The sequence below is a fragment of the Tupaia chinensis genome, unplaced genomic scaffold (assembly GCF_000334495.1).
Source record: "Tupaia chinensis unplaced genomic scaffold, TupChi_1.0 Scaffold147500_1, whole genome shotgun sequence".
NCBI lineage: Eukaryota > Metazoa > Chordata > Mammalia > Scandentia > Tupaiidae > Tupaia > Tupaia belangeri.
The window spans coordinates 47,514-67,764 of NW_006207351.1; the positions used below are offsets into that span (position 1 = coordinate 47,514).

Here is a 20,251-nt window from a genome sequence, read left to right on the forward strand (position 1 = left end):
CGCGCCGCCCCCCACGCTCACTGCCCCCCAGGCTCACCCCACATGGCTGGCCAGGCTCACTGCCCCCCAGGCTCACTGCCCCCCAGGCTCACCCTCTCAGGAGCTCGTGGTCCTCGCCACACGACTCCGTCCTGAACCCAGCTGAGAGGCTCCTTGGCGTGGAATCCCTTTCACAGCTCTCTCCGGGGAAAGCCTCGCTTCCTTTCTCTCCTTTGTTTTAGACAGAGATTCTTGCTCTAGGGCAAAGTGAGAAGTCATCTGCCGGGGATGGCCACGCCACAATCCCTTCTCCTCCACTCTCCTCTCAGGATTTTGGGCATGCTCACATGTGTGCCCGGCGTGAGTTTAAGCCACCGGGTCCGAGACTCAAACCGCAGCTGACTACGCGGGAGTCCAGCAGCATAACCCTGACTGCATCTGCCGGTCCCAAGCCTCATTTCTTTCAAGGGTCCAACTAATTAGGCCAGGCCCACCCAAGATGAGCGCCCTTACTTAAACCCACCTGTGCAGACAGCACCCCCTAGCCAGGTGGTGATACCCCCTCAGAGTCCCTCCCACACTCCAGGGGAGCCCACAGGGCGAGTCACGGGGAGTCTTTCTGCCTCCCAGTGCAGTAGCTCAGGGCTTCGCCCTCGACGGGGATGTACTGACAGTGTGTGTCACTTGTCAGGCTTTTGCATGCATGCTGTCTTCCCAGTACCTGCGAAAGGCCTGCCCAGTAGACGTGGTCAGTCAAACGTTACCCGTGAGAACCCGGTTCAGAGAGGGAGGGCAGCTGGGCCCAGGAGGCCTGGGCTGGTTTCGCCCTCACCGGGCCGAGTGGCCAGGGCCCAGGACAGGGCTCTGTCTGGATGGGACGCGCCTCCCACTGCCCACCTGTGTAATGAGCGGCCTCAGAGCTACTGGCAGAAGAGACCAGGTGAGGGGTTTGGTCACGAAGCACCCCCAGCCCGGATTAGCATTATCCTTTTAGAGCCGATGAATAACCAGGTAGAAATAAGCTGATTTAACCTGGAAAAGCCCATCTTAAACCTAATTTATTTCAGGTTTAACCAGCTCACGGCTTTTGTCCAGACAGGTACAGAAGTTCTCTCTCATAGCCCTCACTGCCCAAGAACGCGGTCTCTGCAGAGCCTCTCTGCGGGCCCGTCTCCAGCGGAACCCCATGCCCAGTCTGTAGCCCCCAGAGAGCCAGAAGGTCGGGGCTGTGGGTGCGAGGGGCTAGCGGCCTGTTCAAGCCCTGGCTGGAAAACGCCCCCCTGTGTCAGCCCTTTGTCATTGCTCGTGTCGTCCTAGTTATCGATACCATTTCTGTTTAAAGCACTGTTCCCCTTCCCCACGACGGGGTGAGGGGTTACTAGACGTATGAAGCCGAGTCTGTGCAGTTTTGCTCATGCCCGACTGTGTTCCGAGCCCAGAGGGGAAGCGGCTTCACAGAGGGCTTGATGGACGGTCAGAGGGCCACTGACAGCGTGCGAGGTGCATGCAGTGGAGTGGCGTCCTGCCACACAGTGGCGGTCCGCGTACCCTCCCTAGTCGCTCTTACCCCCTGAGCTGGGGCCTTCCGTAAAGGAGTTAAACTATAGAGAGGAAGGTGTAGTGTTTGCAGCTAAAGGATCAAATGTCGGGACCAGCAGGTGACGTGGAGGTTAAGGCTCTGGATCTCACAGGGCCAACTCCGTGGTTGGAGTCTTGGACCCAGCAGCTTGAAAACACCCTGGCACCTGTGCGTGCCCAAAATCTCGAGAGAGGAATGGAGGAGAAGGGACTGCGGCGTGGCCACCGCCCCTGGGAAGTGCTTCCTCACTTTCTGTCTGTGTGTATCTGGTGAGTGCACGTACCCTATAGTGAAAACTAAAAAAAAGTGAACATGCTATACCATGCATATTTTATCATAATAAAAAAGAAACAGAAAGCTTGCCAGGCTTATTCGTAGCTCTCTTCTCTTTTCTTTTTAATTTCGTTATTTTTTTTAACCACAATGAATTTTCCTTTCCACAAAGCAGTGAGGCACACCTCCCAGTTCTGAGGCTGGCTTTGTAAACACACCTATGTGTCGGGCTCTCGGGCTGCACGCTATCCCCACTGGAAGTGAAGCCTGGCCTCCTCGGAGGCGGCTCCTTTCCTGGGGCCATGGGCCTCAGCTCCGTGAGCCATGCCAGCCCCAGGGTGCAGGTCACGGGGAGGATCAAGTCATCGGAAGCCGACAGGTTTTTCTCCTCCAGCTTCAGGGTTGTGCAAAGCAATCTGTTGCAGCAAGACCTGAGAAGCTCTGAGGGACCCGGTAGCTCGAGGGCAGAGACCGAATCACTCGTGGGCGGGACTCGTGCCTGCGTGTGGAGTCCGGACGGTGGGGGAGCAGGCAGCATCTCTGTCATTCCAGGACATTCAGATTGCTGACTGTGCTTTCCCTGAGTTTAAAAATCTTGAATAGTGATTGATTGATTGAGAGAGAGAGAGTTTTACTATAGGGCACATGTGCTCGTCTGAGAGAGAGAGAGAAAGCAAGAGATCACCCTCCGGGGAGGAATGGCCATGCTGCAATCCCTTCTCCATTCTTCTAGGATTTGGGGCACACATGCGCACATGCCCAAAGTGAGTTTCAAGCCCCCGGCTCTGGGACTCAAACCGTGGTTGGCTATGTGAAAGTCCAGCGTCTTAACTATCACACCACCTGTTGGCTCCTCTATTTATTTATTTTTTAAGTTTGCTCTAGAGCATGTGCCGCCATGGGAGACAGAGAGAGAGGGAAAGTGAGAAATGTCCCCCTCCCCAGGGGCCACCGCCATACCCCAGCCCCTTCTCCAGGCTCCATCTGGGATTTCGGGCACGCATACATATGCACCTGATGTGTCTTTCTTTCAAGCTACCGGGTCTGGGACTTGAACTGCAGTCTGCCATGTGAGATCCAGCATCTTACCCACCACACCACCTGCTGGCCCACAATTCAACCTCTGATGACAAGTTGGGCGCCTGCCATGAATACTCGAAGGCAGGAGCAGTAAAGACCCTGGAAATTCAGTAACTTCTAAAGTCAGCAGGTGGGGAAGGGACCCACCGGCCCCCTCCTGTGTGTGTCCCTGCTGGGCTCTTTGCGCCTTGCATCCTTCCCCACTGTCCCTGGGATCCTGGTGCCTGTCCCGGGGGTCATGGCTCACCCTTCAAGGCCTGACAACTCGAATCTTTGTAAGGTCTCGTCAAATGTCCATGCGATTTAAAGTAGCCTGGAGGCATTTTAGCGCACTGCCATGGACTATTTACAGTGGTCATAAACCAGGTTCCGTTTGTTGTCCAAGTGTGCAATTGCCACATTCGAAGTCTGTGATTATGCAACCCTTTTACCTCTGCGGCCCCTCTGAGACCCCTTCTCCACCCCGTGCCGCTCCATTCAATCCGTGGTGAAATGTTAAAGTCCGTGCCTGGGGTTGGCAGAGAGCCTTAGAGTGGCCCATCCCTGGGCCAGCTCCGGGTGCGTCAGTAGCACACAGCTCAGGCCATGCTGGACCCATGCGGGAGAGCGTGTGTTCAGTCCCCAGGCCAACCTGCACACGCGGGGTGTGTGCACTCGTGACCGGGCTGGCTGGGGAGAGATCACAGCCTGGGGCCCTTGTCTTTCTTCTCTCTGTCTTCTGTCTCTCCCTCTTGTGAATAAAAAAAGTTAACTTAAAAAAGAAAAGAAAGGGGACCAGCAGTTGGCGTAATGGCTATGTCTCTGGACTCCCATGTAGTCGACCGCAGTTCGAGTCCCAAAACTGGTGGCTTAAACTCACGCCGGGTGCGTGTGCATGCGTGCCCAAGTTCTCAAGAGGAGAATGGAGAAGAGACTGCGGTGTGGACATCCTCCCTGGGGGGTGATTTCTCGCTTTCTGTCTCTCTGTCTCTCTCTGTCTGGCAAGCGCACGCGCCCTATAGCAAAAACCTCTCCAAAAATAAAAAGGGGAAACCCAGCAGAAGGTTTGGACTGCTCCACGCAAACCCATCACACTTTAGAAGACGGTCTGGAGCCGAGCTCTGCAGGAGGTGGACAGCGAGTGCTGCCTTGGAAAATGGTTCTGTTCTTTCGGAAAATAAGTAATGATGGTTGCATGCGGGGTTTGGGGCTCCAGAGTGGGGAGGGCATGGGTGTACATGCGCCCCATTTGGATAAACTGTCCCCCCAGGTAGGACGGACTGGAGTGCTCACGAATTCCTTTTAAACTGCTGCTGGGGCTTGGTTTCGCCGTCCTGAGGGGCAATTCTAGAGTTATGAAAATCGCTTTCTTAAAGGGAGCCGGAGTGGGGGGGTCTCCTGGGAGTGGGAGGGTTGAGAACTTGATGTCCTTTGAGCCCCGAGGGTCCCGGCTATGACCCGGACGTCAGGACCCAGCCTCGTTCATCTTTGTACATGGCACCCGCCTCGCCAGCAGCTCACAGCTCAAGACCTTGAGGGATGTGTCTGAGTCAGCCTTCGTCACCCTGCGTCACCCTGAGTCACCTTGGTGGGCGCTTGCCTGCTGTCTGAACCTTCCCTGCCTGACCTCCCAGCCCTTCCCCGTGTGGGAGGGTGCACTTGATCCCTCCGCAGGCCCTGGTGGATAACCGGCCTCGGGCAGCCCTTCGGGGTGCTAACCGGCACTGCAGGGCCTCAGACAGTCCCTGTGGCGAATCACAGAAGAAGAAAGCACATTCGAAGTCTGTGATTATGCAACCCTTTTACCTCTGCGGCCCCTCTGAGACCCCTTCTCCACCCCGTGCCGCTCCATTCAATCCGTGGTGAAATGTTAAAGTCCGTGCCTGGGGTTGGCAGAGAGCCTTAGAGTGGCCCATCCCTGGGCCAGCTCCGGGTGCGTCAGTAGCACACAGCCAAGGCCATGCTGGACCCATGCGGGAGAGCGTGTGTTCAGTCCCCAGGCCAACCTGCACACGCGGGGTGTGTGCACTCGTGACCGGGCTGGCTGGGGAGAGATCACAGCCTGGGGCCCTTGTCTTTCTTCTCTCTGTCTTCTGTCTCTCCCTCTTGTGAATAAAAAAAGTTAACTTAAAAAAGAAAAGAAAGGGGACCAGCAGTTGGCGTAATGGCTATGTCTCTGGACTCCCATGTAGTCGACCGCAGTTCGAGTCCCAAAACTGGTGGCTTAAACTCACGCCGGGTGCGTGTGCATGCGTGCCCAAGTTCTCAAGAGGAGAATGGAGAAGAGACTGCGGTGTGGACATCCTCCCTGGGGGGTGATTTCTCGCTTTCTGTCTCTCTGTCTCTCTCTGTCTGGCAAGCGCACGCGCCCTATAGCAAAAACCTCTCCAAAAATAAAAAGGGGAAACCCAGCAGAAGGTTTGGACTGCTCCACGCAAACCCATCACACTTTAGAAGACGGTCTGGAGCCGAGCTCTGCAGGAGGTGGACAGCGAGTGCTGCCTTGGAAAATGGTTCTGTTCTTTCAGAAAATAAGTAATGATGGTTGCATGCGGGGTTTGGGGCTCCAGAGTGGGGAGGGCATGGGTGTACATGCGCCCCATTTGGATAAACTGTCCCCCCAGGTAGGACGGACTGGAGTGCTCACGAATTCCTTTTAAACTGCTGCTGGGGCTTGGTTTCGCCGTCCTGAGGGGCAATTCTAGAGTTATGAAAATCGCTTTCTTAAAGGGAGCCGGAGTGGGGGGGTCTCCTGGGAGTGGGAGGGTTGAGAACTTGATGTCCTTTGAGCCCCGAGGGTCCCGGCTATGACCCGGACGTCAGGACCCAGCCTCGTTCATCTTTGTACATGGCACCCGCCTCGCCAGCAGCTCACAGCTCAAGACCTTGAGGGATGTGTCTGAGTCAGCCTTCGTCACCCTGCGTCACCCTGAGTCACCTTGGTGGGCGCTTGCCTGCTGTCTGAACCTTCCCTGCCTGACCTCCCAGCCCTTCCCCGTGTGGGAGGGTGCACTTGATCCCTCCGCAGGCCCTGGTGGATAACCGGCCTCGGGCAGCCCTTCGGGGTGCTAACCGGCACTGCAGGGCCTCAGACAGTCCCTGTGGCGAATCACAGAAGAAGAAAGTCCCAGCTGCGGGCAGCACTCCTTGGGCAGGGCGGCCCTATGAGCAGTCACTTCTCATACCCCAGATGCCGGTGGCTCGAGCCCCAGCCCTGCCTCTGACTAAGCCTACATGCCTGCACAAGTTCCCCCAGTGTCCCCATCTGTAAAACGGGGGCTCTCGTGAAAGCCTGCTGTGGGTGATGGTGGAATTGTGAGCACCCACGTGGAACAAGCGTGCTGCCTGGTGCGTGCAAGCGTCTTCATGGTCACAGCCACTACGGGAAAACCTCACACGAATTCCTTTTTTTAACACCAAAATTAACTCGTACTCTTTTTTTTTTCCAAAGGATTATTTTATTTAACTTTATTTACGTATTTAAATTTGACCAGAGAGGGACAGAGTGAGAGAGGGAAACTGAGAGAGCAAGCCACGAGGTCCAGGACTCGAACTGCGGTTGGCCATATGGGAGTCCAGCACCCCTAACCACCATGCCACTAGCCGGTCCCTTAACCCATACTTTAGTTTTCCCTTTCTACAAACTTTCTGAAGCCTGGCAGTATTTTTTTTTTAAGAATTATTTTGTTCATTTTTTAATTTCACATGAGTTTTAACGGAGAAAGAGTGAGAGAGGGAGAGTTAGAAAGCAAGCTGCCAGGTCTGGGACTCGAACCTTGATCACCCATGTGGGAATTCCAGTACCTCAACCACCACGCCACCTGCTGGCCCTAAGCCTGGTGGTATTAAGCATTCATTCAGAGTTTATGGCTATTATTTCTGTAGGCTTGGTATCTGTGTTCCAAAATGCTTTCTGTGCCCAAGGAGGACTAGTTAGTTCCTGAAACAGCAGCCCATGTTCTGGTCCTTTCTCATTGAACGTGGAATTTAACTATTTCTGGGCAGGCTGGTCATTAGCCTTCCTGTTGGGAAGATTTATACCCCAGTGTACGGTCTGTGGACGGGCCTGGCCGAGTTAGTGACACATGGACTTAGGGTGTCTACGCCAGCTGGCCCTCCACCACTTCAGGTCCACTGGATTAGTAAGACTCCAAGTCTGACAGTGTGACAGGGCCCTCTTAAAATGGCTTTTGGTGGTGGTGGCCTCAGCCCTTGGCGTTAGCCACCACCTCCATTCACTTAATGAGAATGGCAGCGGGTGTTCCTCTTCTGCAGGGTGACTTGGCCAGCCCTGGCCTCTCCCATGAGTGCAGGGCTTGGAGAAAGGAGTGCAGTAGAGCTAAGGTTGACCAGATGGTCCTGGCCGCCTCCTGAGCTTAGCAAACTTGCAAAATGAGGTCAGTCTCCGTGACTCCATGGGGTGTTGGAGTCACATGAGTCAACAAGAAGGGCCTTAATAGCATTGCCGGGGGCCTGGGCCAAGGTGAGGCAGGTAAGGCTTGCGTCATTCAACCAGGCTGGCAGCACAGGGCCCTGAGAGCATGTCCCAGTACAGTTTGCCCCAGGTGCCTTCTCTGCCTCACCCCAGTCCCCGCCCAGACAACCAGGACTCTGAGCTTTAGACCCAGAGCTGAGCTGGTACTGATTGCTTCACCAGTGGTGCCCTCCCACTAGTTCTAGCAATGCTTTCTTATACCGTCAACACCAGGGGGCTGGGCGGTGGCACGGCGCGTGGTAAAACAATGCTCTGAGGGGCTGATCACGTGGGAGGCTTCTGAGGACCCCGGGCTTCTGGAGACGGCCCTGAGGACCCCGGGCACACATGCCCATGACCCGGAGTGGGCTGTGCGTGGATCGTGGCACCAGGTCCCTGAGGGGTGCCATCTCTGTATCGCTCTTGCTCGTAGAATAAACGAGCAAACACACTTAAAAACATCATCAGCAATAATAATAATAGCTAATATCCATTAACTTCCTGGCACCATTCCTAGTACTTTATAGGCATTTAGCTCCTTTAGACCTTACAAGAATTTCATTGTTATTCCCGTTTGCAGGCGAGGAAAGTGAGGCACAGAAAAGCTGAGGAATTTGCCCAAGAAGACCAGCTAGTAGGTGGGAGAGCCAGGAATCAACCCTAAGCAGCCTGATTCTAGACTGCACTCCTGCCTACTTGGAGGCCCTAGGGCCGTTCCCAGGGAGTGGAGCTAAGTTCCAAGGCTCACTGCTAAGCCCCACCTCCTTCTCCAGCCACCTTGACCCACCCAAACCTAACTTTAGCGAAACCAGACTCCCCGGAGTGGTTCCAAAGAAGCCCTGATCCTCGGGTCTCTGTCTGTTGGCCAGTCCACCTGTCCTTGAGCCCATCTCTCTGCCCCGACCGGAAACTCCTAATCATTTTTCAAGATCCATCTTAACTGGTGCCTCCTCCGTGAAGCCTCCCTTGACCACCACTTCCAGACAGTTGGTGTCTGGCCCTCACTGTTCCTAGGACCCTGAAGTTCTGTGATGCCCTGCAGGCAGTGACTGCCTGGTGGAGGCAGACAGCAAACGCATGCTCAGCCTATGTGAGTTCAGGGGACGGGCCAGGAGAACTCGGTTAAATGATGTGGGGGTACCAGGAGTGGATGGGAGGTAGAGGACCGGTCACCGTCCCGGCTGCTGGTGTCACACCCTCAGCCCTCGTGGGCACTCACAACAAAACGAAATGCATTTTGCAGTCCTGGCCCTCGAAGCAAACCATTGCTATACCTGAGGTACAGCCCAAGAAGCAGGGGTGTGCCCAGCGGTGCAGGGGCGACTGTGCACCAGCTGAGGGGGAAGCTGGCCTGCAGCGTGGCCCCCCCGAGAAGACAGGGCTGAGCCAGCCATACGTGATTTCCCCTTATGAGTTTGCCTGGGGCCCAGACCCCACGCCAGCCAGGACTGAGCCGCCACGCTGACTCACCGCCGTGCTTCTTGGGCTCTCGGTCTGCTGCCCGTGCCATCTTGGGTGCTCCTCTAGGGCACCATGGGTCTCAGTACGCGCTCCCGGGGCCCGGGCGTAGCCCAGACCTGGCCGAGAGCTGCCTAGGTCATCTTCGCTTGGAGAGAACCCAGCCCCCAGGAAACCACACCCAGAATTGAGGCAACTGGTTGTGACGCATCTAAAAAAATTGTCAATGACGAGGCAGCCCTTTTAAACGGTATTTGACAAACCTGGGCGAAAACTACTCGTCTGCTGTTCAGCGGAACCCGTCCTGGCTGTCACCGAGCGTTACCGGAAACAGGCCCCTGTGACGCGGTGATTAATGGATGATGATTAAAGCGATCGGAAATTCCCGCTGGCGAGGCGGGAACTACAGAGATATCCCAGTAAGGAGACATCCAGGCAGCTGAGGGGGACTCAGGAGCCCCAGTGGGTGCCCCACAGAAGGCCCCAGCCTGGGAGCCCACTGCTGCCTGGGCGGCCTGCTGGGATTTCTTTCAGCCCACCAGACCTCGAAGTCACAGCTGGAGTGTGGACAGGGTCCCTTGAACCTGGGTAACGGATCTTCTGAGCGGTTAACATTAGACCAACGAGACACTGAACTCCTGGGAGGAGGAAGGAGGAGATGTTAAAGACCCAACCGCTCATCCTTTCCTGTAAATTACAGGAGGTCATGAGGTTCAGATGTGCCAGGCCCAACCGGGTGGGTGCAGGCGAGGTTTCACTCCGTAGGGAAGAGGGGAATGTGCAGGCAGACCCAGACCGAGGCTCTCCGACACCCGGTGGGTGTGGTCAGTGAGCTGATGTGCATTTTGCCCAAGCAGTGGGGTCTCCGCCACTCTGAGGGGAAAGGGCACCTCCACAGTGGTGACGTTAGAGGGGTCGGGGAGAGTCCCGTTCCAGGGCTCAGTCATCATCTCCCTCCCGCTCGCCCCCTCCCTCTGACTTAGCTGTCATTCAGGACGAGAAGGGAAGCTCACAATGGCAGTCCTGTGTGTGACGCGTCCTCGTCCTCGGCGGTGACCCAAGAAACAACAGCAATACTGTGGAAATCACCCCGCCCTGCCGCCGAGGTGGGGGAGGGCCTTCCGCTCGGTGCTGCCCTGGGCTGTAGTTAGGCCCAGTTCTCTCGATAGTTCCACAGGGCGGCTGTGCTCGAGAACATGCTGGCGTGGTCGTCTCCCAGTCCGAGTGGAGAGGAGAAACAGGGCAAGCACATCACGAAGGAGTCTTTTGACCCTCATGAGGTTTCCGCTTTCTTGTTTGCAAAATGAATTTGCATGAAAATCTAGGATTTATAGACCCAAACCAAAAAAAAAAAAAACAAGTAGTGTTGGTAATTCATGGGCAGCACTGCTACAATCAATGTTAAGAGTTGGGACAGTTGATGGACTCTTCATATGGGAAAACAAATCAAACTAATCCCTGCCTCACACCATAGACCAAGTACAGCATTTCTAAAATTGATTCCCAGGTCCTGTCATAGGGTTATGGGGCTTGAAACATTTTTTTTTTAAGATTTATTTTTATGTATTATTGTTGTTGTTTACTTTGCTTTATGGAACATGCACTCACTAGAGAGGGGGGAAGTAAGAAAGCATGTCTCCAGGTTCAGGACTCTAACTGCTGTCCGCCTTGTGGGAGTCTAGCACCTTAACCACCACACCACCTGCCAACCCCTTTATCTTCTCTTAAAAAAATAAATTTTAAGGGGTTTGGCAGGTGGTGTGGTGGTTAAGGCGCTGGACTCCCACAGAGACAAACACGATGGTGTCATTCTTCCCCTTCCCCCTCCATGAGTGCACACCCCTATAGAAAAAAAACAACTAAATTTGGGGAGCTGGCAGGGGGCATGGTGGTTAGGGCACTGGACTCCCACATGGCTGACCGTGGTTCGAGTCCTGGACCTAGCAGCTTGCTTTCTCACCTCTCTCTGTTTCTCTAGTCAAATTAAGAACTAATAAATACAATTAAATAAATAATTCTTAAAAAAATAAATTTTGAAGTCTAGTCCTGTGCACTAGAAATTAGGGGAGCCTAACCCCATATGGCTGGCCTTGGCTCAAATCCTGGTCATGGTGACTTGAAAAACACACATGCTCTTCTGTCCAGAATCCCAGTGGGAAGGAGAAATGGAGGAGAAGGGATTGGGGTGTGACCAGGCCCTATCAGGAGGTGCTTTCTCCCTCTCCCTCTCCCTCTCCCTCTCTCTGCCTCTGTCTCGGGCAAGCACACACACACGCCCTCTGGCAATTAAAGAAAAGGGGGGTTTACAAAGGAAGACAAGGCACTGCTAGGAAGCAAAGAGAAGCCTGCGGTTAGATGCCATTTGCCCACTCCTGGCCATGCACCTTCACGGACAGGAGCCAGGGCAGGTGCGACAGGCACCAGCTTCAGAGTCTGTGAGCCCCTTGACCCCCCAGGGTACCCACCTGCTCCCAGACACCAGCTGCCTGGGAACCCCTAACCAGGACCCATCCGGGCCAGGCCAGGGCAGGGATGCCCAACCGTGCTCCGAGACTGAAAGGCAGAGTGGGCCGTCCCGTCGAGGACTGACTGAAAGTTCAACATCGGGGCAGCTCAGAAACAGGGGTCGGTCAGTGAGCCAACACCGCATCCCCATGGCCTGGAACCTGGTCCGAGAGTGGACAGTGGGACACACTCGGGAGGGAGTCCTGGGGCTCCAGGGTTCGAGACCCCACAGCTCCTGTTAGGGCAGGGGAGCTACCTGGAGGGAGTCCTGGTGCAGGGTGGGGGGCGGGGGGGAACAGGTATATAAGATCGAATCATCCTGGCCTAAAGACCAGTGTGCTCAGGGCAGTGGTGGGCACAGAGGGCAGGTGGCTACTGAGGAGACAGGGGCTCTATTTCCGGCCTAACAGCACTTAACACCAATGAGGCACGGCAAGTGGGGAGTGCTGAGCTCGCCCCCTGAGCCCCCATCCCGTGCCCCTGCTCGGTGACTGAGCCTCCACCTCCCCCAGCGTGGCTGCGCTCTGACCTTCCGAGCTCGTCCACAGTGTGTGTGCCCAATTCCCGCTGGCGTTTCCCAGCCCCGCTACCCACGAGCGCGTGCGTGAGTGTGCACATGCTGGCGGGTGTGCTCTTGGGCAGACGCGTGTCTCTGTGCGTGGGCTTGGCCCCCTTCACGGTGAGAGAGGGCACAGCACTGACCTCTAATACTCACAAACGGCCGTCTGCAAGCACGCTGCTCGGGGAGGCCCGGATATGGTACAGTGCCCCGCTGGGGGCGTCCGCACCGCCATCTCATACCATCCCCTCCTCAGGCCGGGAGCGGGGGGACAGAGGCGTCGGGGCCTCCACAGCTCTGCAGGCCTAAGCCATCCTGCTCACGTCACGTTCCTTCTTTCCAGAAGCTTCGAAGATTGCAGTGCCACAGGGAAGCGGCATAGCTGTTCACATAAAGCTGGGGGCCGCGACTCCGCCCGGGAAGCCCTGCCACATTGTCGTCGCCAAAAGATTCGTAACCATGCTGACCATCAAATCCGGGGAAAAGACAGACTTTACCTTCAGCTGCCACCACCCAGAACATTCCTTTGTCATGGAGATCCAGAGGAATATCGGTGAGTGCGACTGGGCAGAGGGTGGATAACTGCTTTGAAATCCTTCTGCACCAGGCCAGCCCCATAGCCTAGAGGTTAGGGGAGCCGGATCCCATATGCGAACCCCAGCCCCGGTAGCTTGAAAAAAATGCTGGCGCATGTGTTTCCAAAATCCTGCCGAATGGAGAATGGGGAGGGGGTTGCAGCATGCCCACCCCGTAGGTGGGGCTTTCTCCTCCTCCCCCTGGGGAGCACCCTTGCCCTCTGGCAGTTAGAAACAAAAGTCTCTAGTCTCTGCACCTCCCTGCTGCGCTTTCCCAGCCTAAGCCAATCCCTGCTGCAGAGGTAAGGTGCACTCACCAGAAAGAGAGAGACAGAGAGACAGAAAACGAGAAATCACCCCCCAGGGGAGGTGGCCACGCCACAATCCCTTCTCCTCCATTCTCCTCTCGGGATCTTGGGCACACACACGCACGTCCCCAGCATGAGTTTAAGCCACTGGGTCCGGGACTCGAACTGCGTTTGACTACGTGGGAATCCAGCGACATAGCCATTATGCTAACTGCTGGTCCCAGGTCTATTCGAACCCTGCCCTCTCCTTAGCTCCTGTGTGGCTGGTCGCAGTTTTAAAGTACCTCCTGTGGCTTAATTTATTTCATCTTCGAAATGGCCCCATGAGAAGCTCCCAAGGACAGGAACTTGCGCAGGTGCACAGCCAGGGAGTCCCACGAGGGGAGCCCAGGTAGCTGCAGGCTCTTAGTGGGAGTCTTTGCCCTAACCGTTAGACCACCCAGCCAGCTTGTAACAGGCACCAGAGGCGCATGTGCTGTGGACCTTCCGGGTGCCTAAAACATCTGACAGGTGTGGAGAAAGGTCTCGGGAGTCTGGAGACAAAGGATCGGAAGGCCCAGGAGACAAGAGCGGGGCATGGTTCCAGGAGGCACCGACTGCAGCTCGAGAGCGAGGGGGCTGGGTTTGGCTTTAAGCTTTAGGGCTGCTGATCATGTGACCTGGTCATGTGACTTCGTGAGTTGCCCAACTGCTTTGTGCCTTAGTCACCCAGTGTGTAAGGGTAATCGTGTCACCCAGCAGTGTTGTTCTGGGGACGGAGGTGGCGTAATAGGCTGATGAAGTACTACACGCAGGGATTCAATAGCTGGTCATTATCCGCTCAGGACAGGAGAGCCACATCCGAAATAATGATCAGGCAGGAAAAAAATTACGCTTCTAATTTCCCAATCGTTTTAAGGCGGCATGCCAAGCAGAAGTTAATAGGTGTAGTAACGGTGAGAGCACTCTTTATTTTTATTGAAAAATTCCTTTTGGGGGACCAGCAGATGGCATGAGGGTTATTTGCTGGGCTCCCATGTAGTTGACTGCAGTTCGAGCCCCAGATCCAGCAGCTTAAAATTCATGCCAGGCACGTGTGCGTGCGTGCCCGCGATCCCAAGAGGAGAATTGTGGCGTGGCCACCTCTGCTAGGGTGATTTCCCGCTTTCTGTCTCTCTCTGTCTCTCCAGGAACACATGTGCCCTGTAACAAAAATTGCTCTTAAAATTTTTTTTTCTTAGTTTTTGCTATAGGGTATGTGCCAGAGAGAGAGGGGGGGAAGTGAGACATCACCCCCAGAGGGGATGGCTGTGCCACTGTCCCCTCCACTTTCCTCTCCTCTCGGGATTCTGGGCATGCCTGCACATGTGCCCAGAGTGTTAGCCAGACTGCCAGGTTCAAGGCTCAGACCACACATGCAGCCATGTGGGATCCAGTGCCTTAACCACCACACCACCAGCTGGCCCCGCACTGGGAGAGACAAAGAGACAGAAAGAGACAGAGAGCCAGGCCCTCGCGACAGGGCCCTCACACTTGCAGAGCGTGGTATTACCCCTGCCCCGCCACTGTCGGGGAGGGTTGCCTGGCAGTTCCTTCTCCTCCCTTTCCCCGTCCCTCCAGGGTCTGGGCAAGCACACGCAGGCCCCCCGACCAGGTCCAGGAGTCGAACTGTGCAGTTGGCCGTGTGGGTCCACCTCAACCACCATGCCACGGGCTGGTCCGGAAAATCTCTGTCACAACCTGCCTCTCCCCGTCTCACATGACTGGTGACAGCTGGGGCTAGGGGATGGGGTTTCTTGACTCTAGTGCTTGGTGTGGAATGAAGTCAGAATCCCTCAGGTGGCCCTGGCGTATGAGAGTATCTTCAAAAAGTTCTTTGGGAATGTATATTATAGAAGAAAAATTATGCATGAATTGTTGTTGTTTTGTTCTGTTTGCATCACAGTAAGCTCTCTTCTTTGCCTTTCACCGAATCTGGAAACGTACTAGTTAGCAGGTCTGACCTGGCACCCTGTAGGAGAGACTGTGAGGCAGTGACCTCAGAGGGCACCTCTGAAGGGGCGAGGAGTGGGAGGGCAGAGGCGTGGGTGGGGCTGAAGTCTGGCCTCCATGGGAGCCCTGCCGGGAGCCCTGGAACCCTGCTGGGAGCCCTGGAGCCCTGCCAGGAGCCCTGGAGCCCTGCCAGGTGCCGGGGAGCCCTGGAGTGTGGGTGGCATCCCCAGGTTCCGTAGGCTGCAGTGAGGAGGCCGGGCTTTCACTCCTGCGTCAGGCAGGTATTGGCTCTCGGCCACCTCTCCCCCGGGATGGGACTGAGCAGCAGGAAAACCTTTCAGGCTTTTCTGGCCCTGGGGGCACCCCACCCAGCTAAGCACTTCCGTCTGTGAGCCGCCAGCCCCAAGACTCAGCAGCTGGGTGACCGGTGTGCCCCGAGGTCGTCCGTGGGGCTGAGGGAGACCGGCGCGTGGCCTGGTCACGTGGTCACATGGCCTCCGTGATGTTTTTCAGACTGCATGTCAGGCCCGTGTCCTTTCGGGGAGGTCCAGCTTCAGCCCTCGGTGCTGCCCGCCCTCAACAGGACTTTCGTCTGGGACGTCCAGGCCCATAAGAACATCGGCCTGGAGCTGCGCTTCTCGGCTCCCCGCCTGAGGCAGATCGGGCCGGGCGAGAGCTGCCCGGACGGAGTCACCCACTCCATCAGCGGCCGCATCGATGCCAGCGCGGTCAGGATCGGGACCTTCTGCAGCAACGGCACCGTGGCCCGCATCAAGGTGCAGGGGGGCGTGAAGGTGGCCATGCATCTCCCGTGGTTCCACAGCAGAAACGTCTCCGGTTTCAGCATCGCCAACCGCTCCTCTATCAAACGTGAGCTGCTCCCCGCACCCCCGCACCCCCACCCTCTGGTTAGGCTGAAACACACAGTCACCATGGGCAGACTCAGGGCGTCAGCTGTCGTGGGGCTCGACCTAACACCTCGCGGGAAGGACCCTCATTCCCAGTGAGCCCCTTTGCTCTAAGTGACGGGGGCTGCTGTCTTCTCTCGGTCCATCGCGCACACGACCTGTTCTGGAAAGCGCCGTGCGAGGCTCCGCAAACCCACCTCGTTGCCCGCCTTCCCGCTCACTCACGCTGGCCCCTGGCTCAGCGCCGGGCCCGGCTGGCTCACTCTGGCTCAGGAGAGCAGGTGGTTAAATGCTCCTGAATTTTGTGAGTCGTGACTACAAGTAAAACTAAATAAACTTACGATGAAATTATCAATATTTTAGGAAGAAACAAAGTTAATATTCAAAACTTTTCACTTCCTAATGACTAGGCTCCTTTTTTTCTTTTAAATAAAGGTTCTTATTTCTTCCTGAGTGGGGGCACCCCGACAAGATCCTCATGCCGTGGCCTACCCCAGCCTCAACCCCTGGGACCCTGGTCACACAGGCACCTGGCGTGCTCAGAGAAGTCCCAGGACGCAAGCTCAGACCCTTTCCCACGCGGGTCCTGTCACCACCTGCCCCTGATGTCCCCACGCTCTCTTCCCCGTCCACCTGAGGCCCTCATGGTCGTTGTTTCTTTCTCTCTTTTTGAAGAGACCTTTTTATTACAGGGTGCATGTGCTCGCCCCAGAGACACAGAGACAGAAAGTGAGCGATCACCACCCAGGGGAGATGGCCACGCCATGATTCCCTTCTCTTCCATTCTCCTCTGGGGATTTTGGGCACACACGTGCCACTGGTGCGGGTTTTAAGTCACTGGGTCTGGGACTCAAACCACAGTCAGCTACATGGGAGTCCAGCAGTGTAATCATTACGCCGTCTGCTGGTCCTTACGGCTGCTGTTACTCCAGGCGGGAACAGTCCGTGTGCGTGCTGCAGCCCGCTCCACGGATAGCACCTCGTGTGGATGGCTTGAAACCAGTCAGGGTAGCAGTCTTTACACCACAGGCGTGGGCAGACTGCACACGAGGGCGCCCCCACTGGCCGTTGCTAGGCATTACTTGCACACCTCCCACCTGGGCCATTCCGACCCTCCCTGAGTGTAAGCGCGCCGTATCCAGACCCATGCCCAGGACCTGAGGACCACCATCCCGGGACCCCGGCAGGGCCTAACCACTTCCTGTTCTCCCTGTGCCGGCCCCGCCCACAGGCCTGTGTATCATTGAGTCCGTGTTTGAGGACGAAGGCTCAGCGACCCTGATGTCTGCCAACTACCCGGAAGGCTTCCCTGAGGACGAGCTCATGAGCTGGCAGTTCGTCATCCCCCCGCACCTGCGGGCCAGCGTGTCCTTCCTCCGCTTCAACGTGTCCAACTGCGAGAAGAAGGAGCAGCGGGTGGAATACTACATCCCGGGCTCCACCACCAACCCCGAGGTGTTCAGGCTGGAGGACCAGCAGCCCGGGAACATGGCGGGGAACTTCAACCTCTCCCTGCAGGGGTGCGATCAGGACGCCCAGAACCCCGGGATCCTCCGGCTGCAGTTCCAAGTCCTGGTCCAGCGTCCGCAGAATGAAAGCAGTAAGTGCGGCCCCTCCTTCCCCTCCTCCAGCGCCCTCTTGGTTCCCAGCAGGCGCCTTTCCTGCCCCTCTCTGTGTACACAAGGACTCTGGACCCTGGCTGAGTTCCCAGGTGCAGGTTGCTAGGCAGCGAGACAGGCTCACCACCGAGCGCCTGGCCCGAGCTGTCCGGGCACTGCGCGAAGCCACGCTGCCATTGTTCGGGAGCCGTCACCTTCTCAGGCCCGGGTATTGACCCTGTCGTAGTTCAATGCGCCTTGGTAACAGACACACCCGAGACGGTGCCCAGCCTGCCCGCTGGTACATGGTTTTTCAAAAAGGGACTGAGTGAAAACCACTCTCCAGGGGTTGGCTGGCAGAGCCTCCCGGAGACGATGTGGAGTGAAATGACTCTCGGAGCACAGTCTGCAGCTGGCCCTGTGGTACAGTGGTTGAATGCACTGTATAGAGGGCTGGGTCTCACATGGCCGGCCATGGTTCGAATCCCAGCCCCAGTGGCTTGAAAACATGCAGGGTGCCTGTGTGTGTGTGTATATGTGTGCGTGTTTGTGCATGCATGTGTGTGTGTTCCCCAATCCTGGTGGGATGGAGAAACAAAATGATAAGGATTGTACATCGCCACACCCCACTGAGAGGTGCTTTCTCTCTCTGGTACATACACACACCATCTGGCAGTTTAAAATAAAATAAAGCAATCCAATAATCTATTTTAAAAGGTTGAAAACGACCCCTGCTCTTCCACCTGATGATCACAGTTCTGAGACGTTATCATGAGGACAGAGATGAGCAGGCGCCTGTGGTTACTAGAGTTTTAGCTCTTAAAGACAAGAGCTTCAATATCACCCGCAGGACCAGTGCTCAGGCGGTCGCTCCAAACGATACTAAACACCGAGTTGTCCTTGTTAAACTTCAGATATAACAGATGAGGCTAAAACCCCACTCCAGCCCCTTCCCTGGGGTGACATAGTCATGTGTTTATTAGTATTAGTATTATTATTTAGATGTTTATCGCCATAGGCCACATGCGTGCACCAGAGAGAGAAGGAGGGAGAGGGAGAGTAAGAAACCACCCCCGGGGAGACAGCCTCACCGCAATCCCTACTCCTCCTGGGATTTGGGGCACACTTGCACATATGCCTGGCATGATTTTTAAGACTCCAGGTCCAGGACCGAAACCACAGGTGGCTATGTGGGAGTCCAGTGCCTTAGCCACTGTACCGTCTGCTGGCCCCAATTCCATGAGGTTTTTTATATTTATTTATTTATTTATTTGTTTATTTTTTGGAGAGGTTTTTTGTTATAGGCACGTGCGCTCGCCAGACAGACAGACAGAGACATAGAGACAGAAAGCGAGAAATCACCCCCCAGGGGGGATGGTCACACCGCAATCCCTTCTCCTCCATTCTCCTCTCGGGATCTTGGGCACGCATGCACACGCGCCCGGCGTGAGTTTTTAGCCACCGGGTCCAGGACGTGAACCGCGGTTGACTACGTGGGAGTCCAGTGACATAGCCGTTACACTAACTGCTGGTTCCCCATGAGTTTTGTTTTTTAAGTTTATTTAGCAAGAGGGAGAGACAACACCCTCAATAGGGTCTCGCTCACACCACACTCCCCAGCCATCCCCCTCAGTTCAACCTGGGACCCAAACCCTGGCTTCCGGTGGCTTCCAGCATCACTGAGCCATGCTGCCACTGCTCTTCTGGCTGGGCTCATTGTTTTTTCTTTAAACTTTCTTTTTAAATTATTGTGACATTGGGACCAGCAGGTGGCATAGTGGTTAGGATGCTGGACTCTCATGTGGCTGACCGTGGTTCAAGTCCTGGACCCGGAGGCTTAAAACTTACTCTGGGTATATGTGCGTGTGTGCGTAAAATCCTGAGAAGAATGGAGGAAAAGGGATTGGGGCGTGACCATCCCCCCAGGTGGTGATTTCTGTTTCCCTCTCTCTCTCTCTTTGTCTCTGTCTCTCTCTCTGGTGAGCACACATGCCTGTAGCAAAATATCTTAAAAGAGAAAAAGGAAACATTATTGTAGCGCTGCTTTAAGGACCAGCACCCCCCAGCACCCCCAGCCACGATGCCCCATGCCCTCCTCCGTGGAGGCTCCCTGCCCCCTCTGCCACCCCCGGCTGCCCTTGGCCTTACTCCCCGTCTCCTGTGGTTCAGGTAAGACCTACGTGGTTGACCTGAGTAACGAGCGGGCCATGTGGGTCACCATCGAGCCGCGGCCCACCAGGCAGAGCCGCGTGTTCGTCCCCGGCTGCTTCGTGTGCCTGGAGTCGCGGACCTGCAGTGCCAACCTCACCCTCGCGCCGGGCTCCAAGCACAAACTCTCCTTCCTCTGCGACAACCTGACCCGCCTGTGGATGAACGCCGAGAAAACCATAAGTACGCTCCTCGGCTGTGCCTCGACTCGGGCCGGGGCCGCGCCCCGAATGCCCGCTTCTCAGTGGGGCTCCTGGGCCGGTGGGAAGTCACGGGATCCCGAATGCCCCCACAGCGTGAGTGAGCGAGGCCACCCCCACGGAGCCGGCTCAGCCGGGGCATGCGTCCCGCGCGGCACGCGGCCCTGGCGTCTGCCCGGCCTTCCCGGGCCCCTCGTTCAGTCGGACCGACCTCTCCGTCCCGGCACACTTGCCCCTTGGCCTTTTTCACACGACACCGGGAGCCTCGGGGTCCAGAGCCTCGAGCTCGTCCCAGAGCAGTGCTGGCCTGCGCTGGTCACTGACGAGGGCTTAGTGACAGGGCAGCGGCAGCCCTCCCTGCTGGGCCATCGGGGTCCCCGTGTGGGTGCTCTCAGAGTGTCCACTCCGCGGTGGAGACAGGGCGGCCTACCTGAGCCCGAGGACCCCTTGAAGTGGCAGTGGAGAGCTCCCCACACCCCACAAGTGCCTCTCCACGGATGGTGACACCGGGCCCCTCATCCTGGTGGCATAAAGGCCAGGCCCACGTGAGGCTGAGACAGGCGCGCAGCGGGAGGAGCTTGGGCAAGAAGGAAGAGC

The 20,251-nt window shown here is 56.3% G+C and overlaps 1 protein-coding gene and 1 long non-coding RNA gene across 3 annotated transcripts in view; one reads left to right on the forward strand and one right to left on the reverse strand.

The window, feature by feature from the left end:
• LOC114006396 (uncharacterized) overlaps positions 1-9,196 on the reverse strand; it is a 12,950-nt gene extending 3,754 nt beyond the window's left edge. The window contains exons 1-2 of the long non-coding RNA XR_003548115.1: positions 8,835-9,196; positions 93-236 (exon numbers count right to left, since the gene is read on the reverse strand). This is a non-coding gene — a long non-coding RNA (uncharacterized LOC114006396). The remainder of the gene's footprint in view (positions 1-92; positions 237-8,834) is intronic.
• Positions 1-20,251, forward strand: part of CDCP1 (CUB domain containing protein 1) — a 40,853-nt gene that overhangs the window by 10,733 nt on the left and 9,869 nt on the right. For both annotated transcript variants that reach the window (XM_006169750.2, XM_027768778.1), the window contains exons 3-6: positions 12,230-12,439; positions 15,254-15,610; positions 16,880-17,248; positions 19,416-19,637. In XM_006169750.2, coding sequence (XP_006169812.1) covers positions 12,230-12,439; positions 15,254-15,610; positions 16,880-17,248; positions 19,416-19,637 — 1,158 coding nt within the window. The remainder of the gene's footprint in view (positions 1-12,229; positions 12,440-15,253; positions 15,611-16,879; positions 17,249-19,415; positions 19,638-20,251) is intronic.